Source organism: Somniosus microcephalus, chromosome 1, assembly GCF_052327205.1.
Source record: "Somniosus microcephalus isolate GS21.2 chromosome 1, FLI_Smic_1.0, whole genome shotgun sequence".
Lineage (NCBI taxonomy): Eukaryota > Metazoa > Chordata > Chondrichthyes > Squaliformes > Somniosidae > Somniosus > Somniosus microcephalus.
This window is the reverse complement of record NC_140987.1, coordinates 126,773,414-126,794,528: the sequence shown is the minus strand read 5'-3', so window position 1 is coordinate 126,794,528 and position 21,115 is coordinate 126,773,414. Positions and strand designations below refer to the sequence as shown.

Genomic DNA, 21,115 nt, shown 5'->3' with positions numbered 1-21,115 from the left:
TGATAGTGCAGCACTCCCTCAATATTGCACTGGAGTGTCAGCCTAAATTTTGGTGCTCAAGTCCCTGTAGTGGGATTTGAACCCACAACCTTCTGACTTAAAGGCAAGGGTGCTATCAACTGAGCCACAGCTGGCACACTGGCATTTTCTAGGTGGAAGAGGTCACAGGTTTGGGAGGTGCTGTAAAAGAACCTTGGAAAGTTGCTGCAGTGCATCAGTGGTGGAGGGAGTGAATGTTTAAGGTGGTGGATGGGGTGTCAATCAAGCGGGCTGCTTTGTCCTGGATGGTGTCAACTTCTTGAGTGTTGTTGGAGCTTCACTCATCCAGCCAATTATCGGTGCTCTTGTCCTTTTTTCCGTCCCTGTTGGCAAACTCTACTCTGTGTGGGGATCTCTGTGCCCAAAACTGAACACAATTACTCCAGCTGAAGTACACAATGCAGCAGCATACGGTGCTACTATATCAGCAAAGACTGGTATTTAATAACTGGATAGGGCTAACATTTAAAAACTTTAAAATTGGTCACTTACACTGTTAATTATTTTTAGACCTGATCAAAAATACAGACTCAAGAGTTAATTTATAACCTATTTCTCCATAGAGTAAATCATTCATTTTTGTGCAGATCAATAAATGCAGTTCAGAACATACCAAAGATTACCATTAAAATTCACACTGCTTGAAGTACACAATGGAGCAGCATACTGTGCTACTGTATCAGCAAAGACTGGTATTTAATAACCGGATAGGGTTAGCATTTAAAAATCTTAAAATTGGTGCTTACATCTGTGTCAGAGGCATCACCTCCAAAGGCCTCTTGCGCACATTGTGACCTTTCAAAATTCCTTTGATGCTTGAATTCACTTTCAGAATCATATTCATTTGAATCTCTCATTGTGGACATGCCACTGTCAAAGCAGCTTTCAGCTAAGCTTTCAACTTCACAGCTGGTCCTGCGCATGGGGTCACACTGAGCCAGTGACTCCAAGTCTTCATCTAGGTATGAGGACCTGGATGACCTATTGAGAACAATAATGATAATCAATTATGGTAGTGTGTCAGTGTTGTTGAAGCTTAGCGTTGAAGGAACGAGACCCCATAAATGTGACCTAACGTAAGCCTCTTTAACTGAAGGGATCATTGGAATGTTTATACCCATAAAATTTGCACAAACAGAACGTATCTTTTTAGCAACTTGTAAGAGTATAAGCCATTGCAGTGCTAAACAAAATACACACTAGGGTAGCATTCTGAAGACTTGGTTCTAAAATGGCCGACTGGGGAATGTTTCTAAAATGGCCGACTGGGGAATGTTAAGGAATTAGATAAATGTTTATTTTAAAACAGCTTACAAAACAAAGATATATTTAATGCATTTTAATATTTTGTTGAGGTGTGGACATTGGATCAGTAAAGTTTTAATTATGTTAATTATAATACATAGCTACTTTATACAATTCTAGAGACTGCTATGCCTTCAACAGTTAAGAATTGACTAGAGTTTTTGTCAATACATGACAGATAACTACAGTTCTCAGTATTTCCTGGTCACGATACATGTTCTTGTGCCTCCCTAATTATAAACAAGTCTCTTTTTGTTTGCTACTCACATTATGATTGTTTGCTACTCACATTATGATTATTTACTCAGTAGATGGTTTAGAATTCTAAAAGGTGCTTTATAAAATGCAGTCTTTCTTTACTGTTACTGTAGCTACGATTTTACCCCCTCTTATTTTCATGGTGAAATGTTAGCCAGGACACCAGAACTTCAAACAGTGCCCTGGGATCTTTTGCGCCCACCTGAGGGCAGACAGAGCCTTGGTTTAACATCTCACCCAACCAACAGCACCCCGGCAAAACAGCACTGCCTCAATGTTGCACTGGAGCACTAGTCTTATGTGTTCAAGTACCTAGAGCGGGGCTTGAACCCATGCCATTCTGACTCAAGAGGCAAGAATGCTACCACAATATTGAGCATTTGATGCCAATGTCGCTTGTTACATAACTAGATTTTTAGCATTGGTTCTGTGTCCAAGGCTGTTTATTTTTAAATTTGTCCTATTTCAGAATGGACCTCAAGAAGCAAAAAGGATGCCAATCCATATTTAATACAAAAACAAGCTGCAAATGATGGAAGCTGAGAAAAGACAGGTTAACATTGCAAGCGTATTTTTCTTAGACCAATCAGTACAGCACCTAAGCTGATCTTGTGTTTTATACTACATTTACAGCAACTTTTACCTCCTATGGTATGTAATGATTATAATGCTCTGTAGAGGCATTTTCTCAAACAAAAGAGGGTAATAAGGTGCCACAGTGGATTGAGGCTCCAACACACTGTACCAGAGAGTCAATAAGATGTGGTTTCATGCCAAAGGAGTTATTAATCTCAACCACATATTTATGGAGAGACACCAAGCAGAACTAGACACTTCACCATGAAAATAGAGAGGGTAAAATCGCAGCTACAGTCACAGAGTAAAGAAAGAAAGACTGCATTTCATAAAGCACCTTTCGCAACCTTAGGACATCCTAAAGTGTTTCACAGCCAATTTTTAAAAAGTCTAGTCACCATTGTAATGAACAAAAATGAACACAGCAAGGTTCTTCAAGCAGGAAATAACAGTTAATCTGTTTTGGTGATGTTGGTTGAGAGGTAAATGTTAGCCAGGACACCAAAACTTCAAACTGTGCCCTGGGACCTGAGGGCAGACAGAGCCTTGGTTTAACATCTCACCCAAACAACAGCACCCCGGCAAAACAGCTCTGCCTCAATGCTGCACTGGAGTGCCAGCCTTGGGTTCAAGTACCTAGAGCAGGGCTTGAACCCATGCCATTCTGACTCAGAGGCAAGAATGCTACCACTGAGTCAAGGCTGTGTACTTTCTATTTGCCCTAAACTGGGCTCAGAAGCACAAATTGAACAGTACAGACCTAGGAGAAGAACTCTTCATAGTTTTACTCCTATAGTCGCACTCAGTTCAAAGCGGTGTGTGCAAAGGGACATGATGGGTGGGGGAGGAAGAGGAAAAATTTAAAAAGACAAGCACTTCAACAGTTGATGGATCAGGGTTGTACCAAATAAAATAACAAAATGTTTGATCAAGAATACACTATAGGTTACAGAATCTGAAGGCATGATGTAGCAATGTTTAGTGTTATATAATCATAGCATAGGAGGCCATTCGACCCATCATGTCTGTGTTTGCTCTTTGAAAGAGTTATCTGATTAATTCCACTCCCCTGCTCTTTCCCGATAACACTGCAAATTTCTCCTTTTCAGGTATATACCCAATTCCCTTTCGAAAGTTACGATTGAATCTGCTTCCACCACCCTTTGAGGCAGTGCATTCCAAATCACAACAACTCGCTCTGCAAAAACAAATTCTCATTTCCCCACCCGCACCTGGACTTTTTGCCAATTACCTTAAATCTGTAACATCTTGTGACAATACATTAAAAAATCATTAGACAGTTGTCTCTTTCTGAACGGAAAAGGAATGAGTTCAGAGTATTGCAAATGATAAACTACTGATGACCGAGTTGTTCATACTTCATTATTTCAATAGACATGATAAGGCCAGCATTTCCTTCATTGTTTTTACCCGGCATAGTCCACCTGGTCTTAGACAGAAATTATACTGATTCTGTGAAAATGTGCAAAGATGCTCACCTGTCATATGATGACGTCTGAGGAGACTGGTACCCACAGAGTTTTGGGCTACTTCTGAACATGGCATATCCTGGTGAGGAATTTGCTGCACGCTGTAATATTGTAGAAAATTCTGATTATTTGTACATAGTAGTATTTGCATGTGAAATTGCTGTGTTCACCTAAGGTTTGTTTACAGCTTCCATCTTGCTTTAGAAAGCTGTTAGCTGAAGGACTGGGATAGTTGTGATTTATTACACTGCTCCTTCACTTCACGTATCCTCTCTGATGGCTGTAAGGACCCGAGTGCATTTTTGTTGTCTAAACCCATTCGAAATTAGAGCAAGTTCACTTGAGTACAAAATAGAAAATTTCACACAGGTGGAGTAAGTGTGATATAATAGCAAAATACTGCAGATGCTGGAAATCTGAAATAACAACAGAAAATGCTGGAAATACTCAGCAGGCCAGGCAGCATCCGTGGAGAGAGAAACAGTTAACGTTTCAGGTCTGGGACCCTTCATCAGAACTGGAAAAAGCTGGAGATGTAACAGATATTAAGCAGGTGCAGAGACAGGGGTGGGGGGAGGGGAGGGTTAGGAGGGGAGGAAGGAATTGAAAGAACACCCTGTACATTTGTAAGAGGCAGGAAAGATAAAATGTTGCAAATGGGAATGGCAAAAATCATACTGCATGAAAAATGGGGGCAGGGATAATTATCTGAAATTGTTGAACTCACTGTTGAGTCCGGCAGGCTGCAAAGTGCCCAATCGAAAGATGAGGTGCTGTTCCTCGAGCTTACGTTGAGCTTCATTGGAACAATGCAATAGGCCGAGGACAGAGAGATCAGAGTGGAACACTTCCGTTCAGTCCGTAAGGGTGACCCTGAGCTTCCGGTCGCCTGTCACTTTAAGCGACAGACCTGGGAGTGAGCAGCGAGGCGAGCAGCGAGGCTTAAAACCGGCGAGGCCCGTCCAGAGCAACGGACTTGGGAGTGAGCAGTGAGGCGAGCAGCGAGGCTTAAAACCGGCAGCGAGGCCCGCCCAGAGCAACGGACCTGTGAGTGAGCAGTGAGGCGAGCAGCGAGTCTTAAAACCAGCAGCAAGGCCTGCCCAGAGTGACGGACCTGGGAGTGAGCAGTGAGGCGAGCAGCGAGGCTTAAAACCGGCAGCGAGGCCCGCCCAGAGCGACGGACCTGGGAGTGAGCAGTGAGGCGAGCAGTGAGGCTTAAAACCGGCAGCGAGGCCCGACCAGAGCGGACCTGGGAGTGAGCAGTGAGGCGAGCAGCGAGGCTTAAAACTGGCAGCGGGGCCCGCCCAGAGCGACGGACCTGGGAGTGAGCAATGAGGCGAGCAGCGAGGCTTAAAACCGGCAGCGAGGCCCGCCCAGAGCGACGGACCTGGGAGTGAGCAGTGAGGCTTAAAACCGGCAGCGAGGCCCGACCAGAGCAGACCTGTGTGGGGAACAGCGAGCGCGGCGGAGCTTAAAACCGGCGGCATCAGCGAGGCTTACCAATTCAACAGCGGGGGAGAGAGGTAAAAAGTAATCAAAGTGTGACGTCACCAGGAAGCAGGTAAGTGATTGGTTGGTGAGTATTTCTCTCTTTTTAAACTTTAACTCTGGGTTGCAGTTTCTAAGGTCTCTCTGGTGTAGTGGGGACTGTTGGTAAACCAGTTAACTGTAGTGTAATTAGTGGGATTGATTGATTTAATTTAAATTCAATTAATTAAAGGGTAAGTCATGGCAGGACAGCCCGGCCACGTGATATGCCCCTCCTGCGACATGTGGGAACTCAGGGACACTTCCTGTGTCCCTGACAACTACATGTGCAGGAAGTGCATCCAGCTGCAGCTACTGACAGACCGCATTGTGGCACTGGAGCCACAATTGGATGCATACTGGAGCGTTCACGATGCTCAGGACATCGTGAATAGCACATTTACGGAGTTGGACACACCGCAGGTAGAGGTTGGACAGGATGAAAGGGAACGGGTGACCAACAGGCAGAGTACTAGGCGCAGGCAGATAGTGCAGGGGTCCCCTGTGGCCATCCCCCTCTCCAACAGATACACCACTTTGAGTACTGTTGGGAGGGATGGCTTATCAGAGGAAGGCAGCAGCAGCCAACTTCCTGGCACCAGGGGTGGCTCTGCTGCACAGAATGGGAGGAAAAAGAGGGGTAGAGCTATAGTAATAGGGGATTCAATTGTAAGGGGAATAGATAGGCGTTTCTGCGGCCGCAAACGAGACTCCAGGATGGTATGTTGCCTCCCTGGTGCAAGGGTCAAGGATGTCTCCGAGCGGCTGCAGAACATCTTGGAAGGGGAGGGTGAACAGCCAGTTGTCGTGGTGCATATAGGCACCAACGATATAGGTAAAAAGCGGGATGAGGTCCTAAAAGCGGAATATAGGGAGTTAGGAGATAAATTAAAAAACAGGACCTCAAAGGTAGTAATCTCAGGATTGCTACCAGTGCCACATGCTAGTCAGAGTAGAAATAGAAGGATATTTCAGATGAATACGTGGCTAGAGGAATGGTGCCGGGGGAGGGATTCAAGTTCCTGGGACATTGGAACCGGTTCTGGGGGAGGTGGGACCAGTTCAAACCGGACGGTTTGCACCTGGGCAGGGCTGGAACCGATGTCCTAGGGGGAGTGTTTGCTAGTGCTGTGGGGGAGGGTTTAAACTAAAATGGCAGGGGGTTGGGAACCTGAGCAGGGAGACAGAGGAAAGGGAAACAAGGATAAAAGCAAAAGATAGGAAGGAGAAAAACAAAAGTGGCAGTCAGAGAAATCAACAGTTTAAATCAAACGTGGCCACAGTAAATAATAATTCTAATAGGTCTAAGAGCGTTAAAAAAACAAGCCTGAAGGCTTTGTGTCTTAATGCGAGGAGCATTTGTAATAAGGTGGATGAATTGGCTGCGCAAATAGCGGTAAACGAATATGATTTGGTGGGGATTACGGAAACGTGGCTCAAACCTGTCACCCCTGATCCTCTCTAACATTTACCGCTGCACAATAGAGAGCATCCTGACGAACTGTATCACAGTATGGTATGGCAGCTGTAGCTACTATGACCAGAAAGCCCTGCAGCGGGTAGTCAAAACTGCCCAACGCATTACCGGCACCCGGCTACCGACCATAGAGCACATATACCAGAAACGCTGTTTACGGAGGTCACGGACCATCATCAAAGACCCTACCCACCCCAGCCACAGTCTGTTCGCCCTCCTGCCATCTGGGAGACGCTACAGATGCATTCGCACCCGAACGACCAGATTTAGGAACAGCTTCTTTCCCAGGGCTGTCATCCTACTGAACTCCACAAATAAACTCTAAAGCCTGCACATCTGCCAATGCACTTTATTATGGTTATGTTTATGTTAATGTATTACAAGCCAAATGAATGTTGAATGTTTAAATGTCTTAATCTAAATGTACACTCTCGGGAGCCGCAAGCCTACATTTCGTTGTACTGCACTTGTGCACTAACAATGACAATAAAGTTGATTATTATTATTATTATTATTATAAGACTGGGAACTCAACATTCAGGGGTATTCGATACTCAGGAAAGATAGGCAAAATGGAAAGGGAGGTGGGGTAGCATGACTGGTTAAAAAAGGGATTAACACAATTGTAATGAAGGATACTAGCTCTGATGATGTGGAATCTGTATGGGTAGAATTGAGGAATACTAAGGGGAAAAAAACGTTAGTGGGAGTGGTATATCGACCTCCAAACAGTAAGGCGGAGGTTGGGGATGGCATTAAAAGGGAAATTAAAGAAGCGTGCAATAAGGGCACAGCAGTCATCATGGGTGACTTTAATCTACATATAGATTGGGCCAACCAAATTAGTAACAATACTGTGGAGGAGGAATTCCTGGAGTGTTTACGGGATGGTTTCCTGGACCAATATGTCGAGGAACCAACCAGAGATCAGGCCATCTTAGACTGGGTATTATGTAACGAGAAAGGATTAATTAGCAATCTTGTTGTACGAGGCCCCTTGGGTCGAAGCGATCATAATATGATCGAATTCTTCTTTAAGATGGAGAATGAAGTAGTTGACTCAGAGACAAGAGTCCTCAATTTAAATAAAGGAAACTACGATGGTCTGAGGAGCGAGTTGGGTAGGATTGATTGGGGAATGGCACTCAAAGGGTTGACGGTGGATAGGCAATGGCAAACATTCAAAGACTGAATGGATGAGCTACAGAATTTGTTCATCCCAGTTTGGCATAAAAATAAAACAAAAAAGGTGACTCAACCGTGGCTAACAAGGGAAATTAGGGATAGCATAAGATCCAAGGAGAGGACATATAAATTGGCCAGAAAAAGCAATAATCCTGAGGATTGGGAGCAGTTTAGTATTCAACAAAGGAGGACAAAGGGATTAATTAAGAAAGGGAAAATAGAATGTGAGAGTAAGCTTGCAGGGAACATAAAAACTGACTGTAAAAGCTTTTATAGATATGTGAAGAGAAAAAGATTGGTGAAGTCAAGCGTAGGTCCCTTGCAGTCAGAATCAGGGGAATTTATAATGGGGAACAAAGAAATGGCAGACCAACTAAATACATATTTTGGTTCTGTCTTCACAAAGGAGGACACAAATAACCTCCCAGAGATGCCGGGGAACATAGGGTCTGATGAAAGGGTGGAACTGAAAGAAATCAGTATTTGTAGGGAAATGGTGTTAGGAAAATTGATGGGACTGAAGGCCGATAAATCCCCAGGGCCTGATAATCTACATCCCAGGGTACTTAAGGAAGTGGCCCTAGAAATAGTAGATACATTGCTGGTCATCTTCCAGAACTCGATAGACTCTGGAACAGTACCCATGGATTGGAGGGTAGCTAATGTTACCCCACTATTCAAAAAAGGTGGCAGAGAAAAAGCGGGGAATTATAGACCGGTAAGCCTGACATCGGTAGTGGGGAAAATGTTAGAGTCCATTATAAAAGATGTAATAGCAGAGCACTTGGAAAGCAGTGACAGGATCGGACAAAGTCAACATGGATTTACAAAAGGTAAATCATGCTTGACTAATCTACTGGAATTTTTTGAGGATGTAACTGGTAAAATAGATAAGGGAGAACCAGTGGATGTGGTATATTTGGACTTTCAGAAGGCTTTCGATAAGGTCCCACATAAGAGATTAGCGTGCAAAATTAAGGCACATGGGATTGGGGGCAAGGTATTGACTTGGATAGAGAACTGGTTGGCGGACAGAAAGCAAAGAGTTGGAATAAACGGGTCGTTTTCCGAGTGGCAGGCAGTGACTAGTGGGGTACCGCAAGGATCGGTCCTAGGACCCCAACTGTTCACAATATATATTAATGATGATCTGGACGAGGGAATTGGATGTAATATCTCCAAATTTGCAGACGACACAAAGCTGGGTGGGAGGGTATGTTGTGAGGAGGATGTCGTGAAACTCCAGTACGATTTGGACAGGTTGGGTGATTGGGCAGAAACATGGCAAATGCACGATAATAATGTGGATAAATGTGAGGTTATCCACTTTGGTGGCAAAAACAGGAAGGCAGATTATTATTTGAATGGCAATAGATTGGGAGAAGGGGAAGTGCAAAGAGACCTGGGTGTTCTTGTGCACCAGTCGCTGAAGGTAAGCATGCAGGTGCAGCAGGCGGTTAAGAAGGCAAATGGTATGTTGGCCTTCGTAGCAAGAGGGTTCGAGTACAGGAACAAGGATGTCTTGCTGCAGTTGTACAGGGCCTTGGTGAGACCGCACCTTGAGTATTGTGTGCAGTTTTGGTCGCCTTACCTGAGGAAGGACGTTCTTGCCATGGAAGGAGTGCAGCGAAGATTCACCAGGCTGATACCTGGGATGGCAGGATTGACGTATGAGGAGAGATTGAGTCGATTGGGCTGATACTCACTGGAGTTTAGAAGATTGAAAGGGGATCTCATCGAAACCTATAAAATTCTGTCAGGCCTGGAGAGACTAGATGCTGGAAGGATGTTCCCGATGGTCGGGGAGTCCAGAACCAGGGGTCATAGTCTAAGGATAAGGGGTAGGACATTTAGGACTGAAATGAGGAGGAATTTCTTCACCCAGAGAGTGGTGAACCTGTGGAATTCTCTGCCACAGAGGGCGGTGGAGGCCAGTTCATTAAATATATTCAAGAAAGAGTTGGATATATTTCTTAAGGCTAAAGGGATCGAGGGATATGGGGAGAAGGCAGGGACAGGGTACTGAATTTGGATGATCAGCCATGATCTCATTGAATGGCGGAGCAGGCTCGAAGGACCGAATGGCCTACTCCTGCTCCTATCTTCTATGTTTTTTATGTTTCTATGTTTCTCCACTTCACTCCCACTCTGATCTCTGTCCTCGGCCTATTGCATTGTTCCAATGAAGCTTAACGTAAGCTCGAGGAACAGCACCTCATCTTTCGATTGGGCACTTTGCAGTCTGCCGGACTCAACATTGTGTTCAACAATTTCAGATAATTATCCCTGCCCCCATTTTTCATGCAGTATGATTTTTGCCATTCCCATTTGCAACATTTTATCTTTCCTGCCTCTTACAAAAGTACAGGGTGTTCTTTCAATTCCTTCCTCCCCTCCTAACCACCCCCCCACGCACCCCCCCCCCCATCTCTTCGCCTGCTTAATATCTGTTGCATCTCCAGCTTTTTCCAGTTCTGATGAAGGGTCCCAGACCGGAAACGTTAACTCTGTTTCTCTCTCCACGGATGCTGCCTGGCCTGCTGAGTAGGTCCAGCATTTTCTGTTGTTATTTTATATTGGAGTAAGTGTGACTCTGCTGAAGTTGGGACTAAAAAATAAATCTTCATTTCATGACACCCTAAAATGCTTTACAGCCAATTAAGTACTTTTGAAGTGTAGTCACTGTTCTTTTGCAGGCAAACATGGCAGCCAATTTGTTCACAGCGAGGTCATACAAACAGGAAAATTAATGACCAGTTAATCTGTTTTTGGTGGAACTGGTTGAGAGTTAAATATTGGCCAGGAGACCAAGAGAACGCTCCTGCTCTTCATCGAATAGTGCTGTGCAATCTTTTACATCCACCTGAGCAGGCAGGCAGAGCCTCAATCTAATGGCCCAGAAATTCTGTTCGCAGCCCTCCCGCGGGCGGAGAGCTGCGATTTGGAAAAATCTCCGCCTGGACCGGAGGGCTCCCAGGAGGCGCAGAATTCAGTTGCTGTGCCTTTTCAAAATGCCGGTGTGCAGGGTATGAGTATTCCGGGGCGCATGTAGTTCCCAGCATCCCTGGGATCACGTGGGCCATGGGGAGCCAATCAGAGCAGGGAATCTCCATTCATAGGACGACCTGTCAAATCTATGAATAGAGATCAGCCCCAAAACATAAGTAAAACTTCAAATACATTTTTTTTTTAAATCACATTTTTAAAATGACTATAAATTACATAAATTAACTATTTTAAACAAAAATTTAAATTTTTGAAAAAAATATTTAAAGTTTTTAACGGGGCTAAAAATATACTTACATTTCTTTAAAGTATTTTAAAATGATAAATCAGTGGAAAAAAATTATTATTTTTTCTTCACCTCTTAGCCTGGTAAAAGCAGGCCTTGCGCCTAAGAGCTGCCAGCTGTACGCCTGCTTTTCCAGGCGCAGCTGTTTCAGACTTACCAGGACTGAAGCAACTGTGGGAAAAAACGGAAGTTCCAGGCGTACGCGCTGCCTATCCGGCACAGGCGTTTGACCTGCAAACCCCTTTCTTCAAAGAACGGAAGTTCCAGTTTCCAGCGCATGCGCAGTGCATGCTTAAAACCAGCACTTCCGTTGGCCCTACGGGTGAGTACACAGCGCGTACACACCCATAGGGAACGGAATTTATGGGCCAATGTCTCATCCGAAAGACAGCATCTTCAACAATGCAGCACTCTCAGTACTGCATTAAAGTGTCAGCCTAGATTGCATGCTCAAGTCCTGGAGTAGGGCTTGGCGGTGAAATTGGTCACCTCCAAGCAAGCTGCTTGCCCAACTCTCTCAAACACGAGGTACACACGTTGACACCAAAGAAGCTAAATAATGAGGTTTACAAAGCATGCTTATGCTCAAATGTGAGTACATAGCTTTCATGTAAATAAATAATAACTGATTCAGTTAATAAATAAGAGTGTGCTTCACATTCAGGGTAACTACAGTCATAATCCATTTACAAGTCAATATAACATATTAGTTGGACACTCACCAAAGACCTGTTATATTTGCTGAAACTGTTTTCGAGAGCAGACCGCAGGCCATCATTGCTGTCATGAAGCTTTCTGTTAGCTGACCTGTAAAAGAGGGGAAAACATTGGCAAGTACCAAGGATTATAAAAAATAGCTGATTCCTTTATGAAAGATGTCATGTTATGCACCAAGACAGCTAGAAAAACTCAAACTCTTTACCAAAATACTTAGGGGAGACTGGATTTCAATTTCTAATATCCTATACAGTTCTTGTAGTATTTTACAACAGATAATACAAAAATAAAAGCTCTGTTCCTGTAATAGTCGTGTCTGGATAAATCAACTCAAAAAAACCAGCTGAATGGTAACCTGGCCCACCTGGATTCCACAATTGGCTCATTAGAATGATTTATAATATTCTGCATTGTGGTTTTTACATGTGCAAGATGAGTTCATTTACCTCTTGGGAGAGGGGAGATGGTGCATAATAAAGAGTTCAGCAGCACTTAAAGGGCAGCAGCTTTTGAGGCTGACTAAGGCAACAGAAAGGCTGAAGGAGTTCCCAGAATTGCCCCCTCTGAACAAAACAAAGCCTGGAAGTATTATTGGACCCTAACAAAAGTGGCAATTTTTGGGGGTAGAGGGAAATTCTCCATTGAGCCAGTGTACTTTAAGCACGGCAGGAAGCGAATGCAGTCCCCTCAGTGCACTGGGAGCAGAGGAGAATCATTTTCTCCAGACCGAGGAAGAGTTCCAAGGTAGTAAACAGTATTTTGATAAAGACAATATCCCTTTAAGTAAACACACCAGGGTATGAAAATGTAAGGCTAGTGAATTTAAAGAGGCCCAGAGTATTTAGAGACACCACAAACATCAGAAAAAGTGTATCTATTTAAAGTATTATTTAGCAATTTAAAAAAAGATACTTACTGAAGCATTTCAATTTGTCGTGTTAGGCTGTCTCTATCATCCGTATACCCTCTGACCATGTCATGATCCCTGCAGTAGAAGTAAAAACTGAGTGAGAGAGGGGTTAAAAAAACACATTCTTTTACATAAAGTTGTGTGCAGCACTTGTAGTGAATGCTCTTCAAATTAAAGTCATAGTGCAATCAGTTATTTCTATTTCTTTTTACCTTTCTAAATTCAAACTCTGATCGGCATAATCACTTTTCAAAGTATCCATTTCACTCTGCAGCAGCATTAGATTAGTCTGTGCTTCAAGTAGTTCTTTCCTCAGTTTATCGTTTTCCTAAAAAACAAGCATTAACATTACTTGACTGAATTCGGTTTTCTAGCTTCAACACACTTGCTCATAAATGTCAGTATTATATTCTTTTAAATTGATAACTGACTGGGCAACAAGGTGGGATAATGCATCACATCTGCGACTCCTAAACACATCACAGGTATAACATTTGAAGGAGGTACCATATGTAGGCCAGGTATTTCCCCCAGAAGGAAGGGGTCAAACACCAGAGGGCAATCTCATGCCATTTTTGTACTAGCTGTAAGAAGGTGCATCAGTGAGGGAGCAGATCTCTGTGCAAGCTGCCAAATCACCCACTTGGCCACAGATTGTGTATAGCAGGAGAATGACTAGAATAAAAATGTAAAGATACAGTTTAACTTGCCAATTTTTCCCCTTCCATCCGTTCCTGAAGGTATTCTCTCCTTCCTGGGGTACAGTTGGACAGAAACACACTAAAGTGGTTACTCACTATGAGCCTTGACAGAGAGTTGCAGGTTCTGCAACCATGGGAAGCCCAACAGTAAAGCTTGATTTTGTCATCACCAACATCCATACAGGCACACTTCCAGCAGAGATTGCAGGATAGCAATCAGGCTAATGTTTTACCTTTTCCCAATTCTGGGGTGTAGAGGCTAATTTTAGTGCCTCCACTGCTAACTCACCAGTAACTGGAAACATACCCGAGACATTCTCACACTCAGTTGCTCATTGGATAAAGTCATTAAATTATTGGAGAAAATGGTAAAAACAGCTTTGAGAGGAATCCTCAAACATTCATAAGGATGGCTGATTTTTGAACAGCCGCTTTCAAATGTGGACAATTGCAATATGCATACAGGGTACATTTTATGGTGTAGCACTGCTGGCGCAGAACATCACACAACAAACACAAATGAATGGGTGGAAAATCTTGCAACCCGTGAATCTCCACTCCTGAATGAGATGTTCATATCACTAGGGCAAGAAATTTTGTGCAATGTGACACCCCCAACAAATCTTAGGAATTTCTACACTTATTTTGTGTTGCATGATTTATATCCCAGTATTTCAATCTTGCAGAAAAAAGCCAGAGGCAGTAAATTAATGATACTAAATCACTTGCCATATGGATCTTGCATCTGAAAAATTAGGATTTTACATATTCACAATGTTGAAAATTTTACTGCCACAATCCAGGTAGTGTATATATTATACTTGCAAATTCATCCAAGATTTTTTTTTACATTAAATGCAAAGCCGTAGTTTTCTCTTAAATCTATTGCTGTACTATAACAAAAGGGGCAGTTTTAATGTAATCTGCCCAGCAGGAAAAAGGTAAGATCAGATCAGCCACAGTTATACACCCCATCCAGTTTTACGTTCCATAGACTTCAACAGAAAATAACATTGGGCGGGGGGTAAAATGGGCGGCCGATCCAATCTATTCCCGGCAGTTACTCACCAGACTGGTTAGGTTAAAGTTATCCCCAAAATCTTAGATCAATATATCAGAGCACAGAAGAGGTTTTATTCAGAACACTGTTAGAATTATTCTAAATTGTAAAAGTTGATTTCTTTTTACTTTGAATGCTGCCTACATTTTCAGGAGACTCAGAGCCTGCGCAGAAACATACTTTCTTACCAGAGTAAAATCATTTATTTTTCTTTTTAATGCAATGCTCTCCTCCTTTGAACTAATCGATCTGTACTGTTCTTTTAACTGTAAGAGAAAAGAAAGACTTGCATTTATATAGCGCCTTTCACGACCACCAGACGTCTCAAAACGCTTTACAGCCGATGAAGTACTTTTGAAGTGTAATCACTGTTGTAATGTGGGAAACGCAGTAGCCAATTTGTGCACAGCAAAAACAGCAACGTGATCATGACCAGATAATTCGTCTTTGTTATGTCGGTTGAGGAATAAAGATTGGCCAGGACACCGAGGATAACCCCCCCACTCTTCTTCAAAATAGTGCCATGGGATCGTTTACGTCCACTTGAGAGAGCAGATGGGGCCTTGGTTTAACGTCTCATCCGAAAGACGGCACCTCCAACAGTTCAGCACTCTCTCAGTACTGCACTGGAGTGTCAGCCAAGCTTTATGTGCTCAAGTCCCTGGAGTGGGACTTGAACCCACAACCTTCTGACTCAGAGTTGAGAGCCACAGCTGACACTGAGGAAAAGAACATGTTTCTAGTTTTTCCATCGCTCTGAATGAAAGTAAATCAGAAGACGATTTTTGTATAACTTTCACAATGATTCACAAATAAGACAGACTTTAAATATCCACTAAAGTGGCATGAAAAATTTAAGACTTTACTCAAAGTCTATGGCTACACTCTTCTTACTCCTCCTGGGCTAGGACACTAGGACAAAGTGCAGTGTCCTCATAGAGAAAACACAGGAAGTTAGCATGCAAGTACAGCAAGCAATCAGGAAGGCAAATGGCATGTTGGTCTTTATTGCAAGGGGGTTGGAGTATAAGAGTAAAGAAGTCTTGCTACAGTTGTACAGCGCTTTGGTGAGACCACACCTAGAGTACTGTGTACAGTTTTATCTGAGAAAGGATACACTTGCCTCGGAGGCGGTGCAACGAAAGTTCACTCGATTAATCCCTGGGATGAGAGGGTTGTCCTATGAGGCGAGATTGAGTAGATTGGGCCTATACTCTCTGGAGTTTAGAAGAATGAGAGGTGGTCTCATTGAAACATATAAGATTCTGAGGGGGATTGGCAGGGTAGATGTTGAGAGGTTGTCTTCGCTAGCTTGAGTGTACAGAACTAGGGGGCACAGTCTCAGGATAAGAGAAGAAGGGGTCAGCCATTTAAGACTGAGATGAGGAGGAATTTCTTCACTCCGAGGGTTGTGAATCTTTGGAATTCTCTACCCCAGACAGCTGTGAATGCTGAGTCTTTGAGTATATTCAAGGCTGAGATCGATAGATTTTTGGACTCTAGGGGAATCAAGGGATATGGGGATCAGGCGGAAAAGATCAGCCATGATCTTATGGTCTTATTAAATGGCGGAGCTGGTTCGAAGGGCCGTACAGCATACTCCAGCTCCTAATTCTTATGCGTGACACCTGACCTGAACCTGCCTGGATTTGGGGATCATGTCATTACAAAGCCCCCAGTGCAGGCCTGCCCTCAGAGTTGGGGACAGCTGCAGGCTTGTAGTGGCCACCGGCTGCGGGGCACTGTGGCTGTTGTCCAAAAACAGCAGCCAGAAAGGGGTAGATTTTAACTTGCCACCAGGATGTAAAACTGACATTGCGGATCCTCTATCTGTTATTCAAACTGTCGACTTTCATTTCCATTAAAATCAATGCACACGGTGTAGGCACACCACTCCCTAACCCTGGGGAAGTCCCAGGACAACAAAAGGCAACACGTGTCTCCACCCCTTTGTACTTGAGAACTGAATGTAGAAGAGATTTGCCCGTACAATTGCCCGTCTCTGCCCCGCCTCAGCTCAACTGCTGCTGAAACCCTCATCCATGCCTTTGTCACCTCTAGACTTGACTATTCCAACGCACTCCTGGCTGGCCTCCCACATTCTATCCTATGTAAACTTGAAGTCATCCAAAACTCGGCTGCCCGTGTCCTAACTCGCACCAAGTCCCGTTCACCCATCACCCCTGTGCTCGCTGACCTACATTGGCTCCCGATTAAGCAACGCCTTGATTTCAAAATTCTCATCCTTGTTTTCAAATCCCTCCATGGCCTCGCCCCTCCCTATCTCTGTAATCTCCTCCAGCCCCACAACCTGCCGAGATATCTGCGCTGCTCAAATTCTGCCCTCGAGCATCCCCGATTATAAATCGCTCAACCATTGGTGGCCGTGCCTTCTGTTGCCCAGGCCCTAAGCTCTGGAATTCCCTGCCTAAACATCTCTACCATCTTTCCTCCTTTAAGACGCTCCTTAAAACCGACCTCTGACCAAGCTTTTGGTCATCTGCCCTAATTTCTTATGTGGCTCATTGTCAATTTTTTGTCTTATAACACTCCTGTGAAGTGCCTTGGGATGTTTTACTATGTTAAAGGTGCTATATAAATACAAGTTGTTGTTGTTGAGAGCGAGGGAATGTGGAAGTGCAATATCTGCATCAAAAACACCAAAGCCAAAACTGCACATTTTTGCAGTTCACAGATTGTGGTTGTATCATATGAACAAGATTTGCTTTTGAGACACTCATTTCCCCATCCTAGCATTGCCACTAGACCAACAGAGGCGGGTAACAGATTGGGTGGACTGGCCAAAGTAAAATACCCTGAAAACCATAGTTTTTGCACATGGCAATTTCCCCCTCCCACCCGCAAAAGACAGAAGCTGTCACAGGGTAAATCAGGTCACAAGCCCAGGCACAGCACAATCATAGGAGCTTTGAAAATAGAGGATTTCACCAAGTTTCCTCCCCCCCAAACCATTTCCCAGAATATCAGACTTCTTGTGACCTCACAGCCTCTATTTGGGAAATTGGAGCAAGAGGAAAACACGTTTCCAGGTTAATTTATGGCACGTTGAGCCACAAATGGCACCATGAGCTCAATGTCTACTTCTTGTTCCCAGAAATTCTCTTCACTTCTGCACAGTACCTTTTGAAAAGTACATTTTGCAAAACATCTCTTTTTTTTTTTGAATGCCAATTTCAAGCAAAAGAAAAATCAAAGTTCACCTCAGACTGCACTTGAGTGTTATTTTAAAATCAGCTTTAGCGATAATCCTTACCTTTTTCAGTTTTGTGATTGTTAGCTGGAGTTCATTTACATTAGTTTCATATTGATGTTTTAGCTTAACGAGGGCAAACTCCGCTTTTCTTTGTTCCTGCAATCAATGTTAAATGGTTTGGGCCATATCAAAATAAAGTATGTACCATTACATAACAGAAATATTGTCCCATTCAAAGCACAAGAGACTCATCTATAAACTTTTCTGTTAGTATTATCCCTGCCTTTGTGATTCAATTGTACATAATCAGTGAAACAAATGACACCCCTCGCAATTTGCATTTCTGCTGTGAAGAAGGTGCTTTTCCACAAAGGAGGGAATAAGTATTAATTATATCTCAAATGGCAAGATGGTGAGGTCACCTGTGAGCAACACTGTCAGAAGCCTTGGGACAAGTCCCAACTCTCAAGCACCATAGTCAGAGGACTCACATCAGGTCCCTACTCTTGAGCATTACTGTCAAAGACATCGGAGTAAGTCCTCACCAATCATAGTCAGCATCTCTGCTATTTCTTCCCTAGATTCCCTCTGGATCCTCAAATGTAGACCATCAGGTCCTTGTGATATGTTTAGCTTAAATTTGAGTAATTTGTTTAGTAACATTTCTCTTTGAATAATAACCTCTGTAAAACAGTTCTGCACTTAATATCCACCTCCTCAGTGAAAACTAAAGCACCAATTTATTTATCTTCAGTAATTCTTTCACTCTTCACTCAAGCTTGCCTAATTAGTATAATTTTGGAAATAACAACAGAAAACACTGGAAAAACTCAGCAGGCCAGGCAACATCCGTGGAGAGAGAAACAGAGTTAATGTTTCAGGTCGAAGACCCTTCGTCAGAATTTTGGGATGGTTTCATGCTCTGGGTCTGCACACAATACCAATTGGGTTGAGACTGCCCAAACTCAATTCATGGAACACCTTACAGCCAGAGAGAAGAGACTTTCATCTCATCAGCCTGTGTTTAATTTAAACCCAGGAACCAAGATCACATGCTGACATACTGTGCCACCCAGCTACAAGATAATGATATGCTTTGGAAGGGTTCCATAAAATAATTTGTTGCCACAGCAACATAACTACTCCACTACAGCTGTGAAGTGATTCATACCTTCAGATCTCAAGATATATATACTGAGCTGCCAGTGGTTCTGACCCACGAGGTTTTTTTTTAAACAGAGAAACTCTCTAAAGCACTTGAAACGAAAATCTGAGGTCAGACACAATGTTTTATATAAATATATACAGAGCTATTTGTGCCAGGTTAAAACTACATGTATTCTCCTTTACATGTCACAAATGTAATTTAGAAGCAAGTTAATTATATTTACTGCTGTAAGGAGGGATGATATCTTAGCAGGTTCCTCCAATGAGGCCATATGGGTAGAACTTAGAAACAAAAAGGGGGCAAGCACTTTGCTGGGAGTGTACTATCGGCCCCCCAAACAGTCAGGGGGAGATAGAGGAACAGATATGTAGGCAAATCTCAGAAGTGTAGAAATAATAGGGTAATAATAGTAGGGGATTTCAACTTCCCCACTATTAACTGGGATAGTCAGAGTGTGAAAGGCTTAGAGGGTGCAGAATTCTTAAAGAGCATCCAGGAGAGCTTTTTGAGCCAGCATGTAGAAAGTCCTACAAGAGAGGGGGCGGTACTGGACCTAATTCTAGGGAATGTAGCCGGGCAAGTGGTAGAAGTGTCAGTAGGAGAGCATTTTGGTGACAGTGACCATAATTCGGTGAGATTTAAGGTAGTCATGGAAAAGGACAAAGATGGACCGGAAATAAAGGTTCTAAATTGGGGGAAGGCCGATTTTAATATGATAAGGCAGGATCTGGCCAAAGTGGACTGGGATCAGCTACTTGTAGGAAAATCCACATCAGAGCAGTGGGAGTCTTTCAGAAAGGAAATAGAGAGCGTACAACGCCAACATGTTCCTGTAAAGGTCAAGGGTGGGACCAACAAACCCAGGGAACCCTGGATGTCAAGGGATATACAAGAATGGATTAGGAAAAAAAGGGAGGCTTTTGGCAGATACAAAGGACTGAAAACAGTGGAAGCCCTAGAGGAGTATAGAAAGCGCAGGGGTGTACTTAAAAAAGAAATTAGGAGAGTGAAGAGGGGGCATGAAAAAACACTGGCGGGCAAAATAAAGGAAAATCCCAAGGTGTTTTATAAGTATACTAGCTGGAGTGCCCGGCAGTGCCGAGGGAACTTAAGAACCCTGTGCCATGTTTATAAAACTGTTTATCAGACTGTTGGGATTGAAGAACTCTTCCTAAGCACCCAGGAGGTGGTTCTTTAACATTGTTTTTTGTTAATGGAGATCGCCAGTCAGAAGTGGTGCGTCCACGTCTGCTACGTTATCTTGAGGGCATGCTGTTATGCAAAAAGAAAAAATAATTTTATATATATATATATCTATATATATAAAGCGGCTCTTCTGTCTGTCTGTCTGTCTGTCTGTCTGTCTGTCTTTCTGTCTGTCTGTCTGTCCGCCTGGTCTCGATGCGTTTGGAAGTTACAGAGCGTACCGACGCGCGCGTCGCCTCAAAAGAAAGCTTGCGATTCCGGACCGGTCATCGGCCTATTTACGTTTCGGCCGGACAAAACTCCCGCCCGCGGTATCCCAAAAACGTTCAGCGTTCCGCTCATTAGCATCTCATTAGCGACCGTGTGACCTCGAGGTCTTCCTACAGTTGAGTGTCGAGTGACTCGACGATTGACCAATCCTACGCTTCGGTGACCTGACCGGTCGACCAATCGGTGCATGTGTGGGCGGGCCTTATCCTTCTGAACCGAGGTGAGTGGCCGCCATCTTGATTTTCCACAATTTTTTCCCCCACACTTTCTGTGTGTTAGGGAACTGAGGTAAATATTTGAATTATGTGTTAGGGAATTAATTAACAATTTATTTCAGTTTTATATTGTGTTTAGCAACCCCCCCTCCCTCCTCCTCACCCTCGCGCAGGGGGGACTCGGTGCTGGTCTCCAGGCCCGCTGCAGGCAGGCCTGAAGCTCCAAAAATTTCTCTATCTCTCTCTCTTCCCTCTCTCTCTCTCTCCTTCTCCTCTTCCCTCTCTCTCCTTCTCCTCTTCCCTCTCTCTCCTTCTCCTCTTCCCTCTCTACTTCCCCCTCTCAGGTTTGACGGTGTCGGGGCCCGAAGTGAGCCGCTCTAACGGCCGCCAGCACGCGGGGTTTCCCTGCCTACTCCCCGCTCTAACGGCCGCCAGCCCGCGGGGTTTCCCTGCCTACTCCCCGCGGGCCGCCTCGCGCCGCTGGCACTGACCGCGCATGCACCGC

General features: G+C 43.9%; 1 protein-coding gene across 3 annotated transcripts in view; it reads right to left on the bottom strand.

Moving 5' to 3' along the window:
• The window catches only part of rasef (RAS and EF-hand domain containing), a 96,462-nt gene that overhangs the window by 35,771 nt on the left and 39,576 nt on the right, over positions 1–21,115 (bottom strand). For 2 of the 3 annotated variants that reach the window (XM_085985513.1, XM_085985534.1), the window contains exons 4-10: positions 17,812–17,907; positions 14,726–14,803; positions 12,989–13,104; positions 12,783–12,851; positions 11,872–11,956; positions 3,678–3,769; positions 786–1,020 (exon numbers count right to left, since the gene is read on the bottom strand). In XM_085985513.1, the coding sequence (XP_085841639.1) occupies positions 786–1,020; positions 3,678–3,769; positions 11,872–11,956; positions 12,783–12,851; positions 12,989–13,104; positions 14,726–14,803; positions 17,812–17,907 (771 nt within the window). The remainder of the gene's footprint in view (positions 1–785; positions 1,021–3,677; positions 3,770–11,871; positions 11,957–12,782; positions 12,852–12,988; positions 13,105–14,725; positions 14,804–17,811; positions 17,908–21,115) is intronic. The other variant, XM_085985524.1, reaches the window with a different exon arrangement.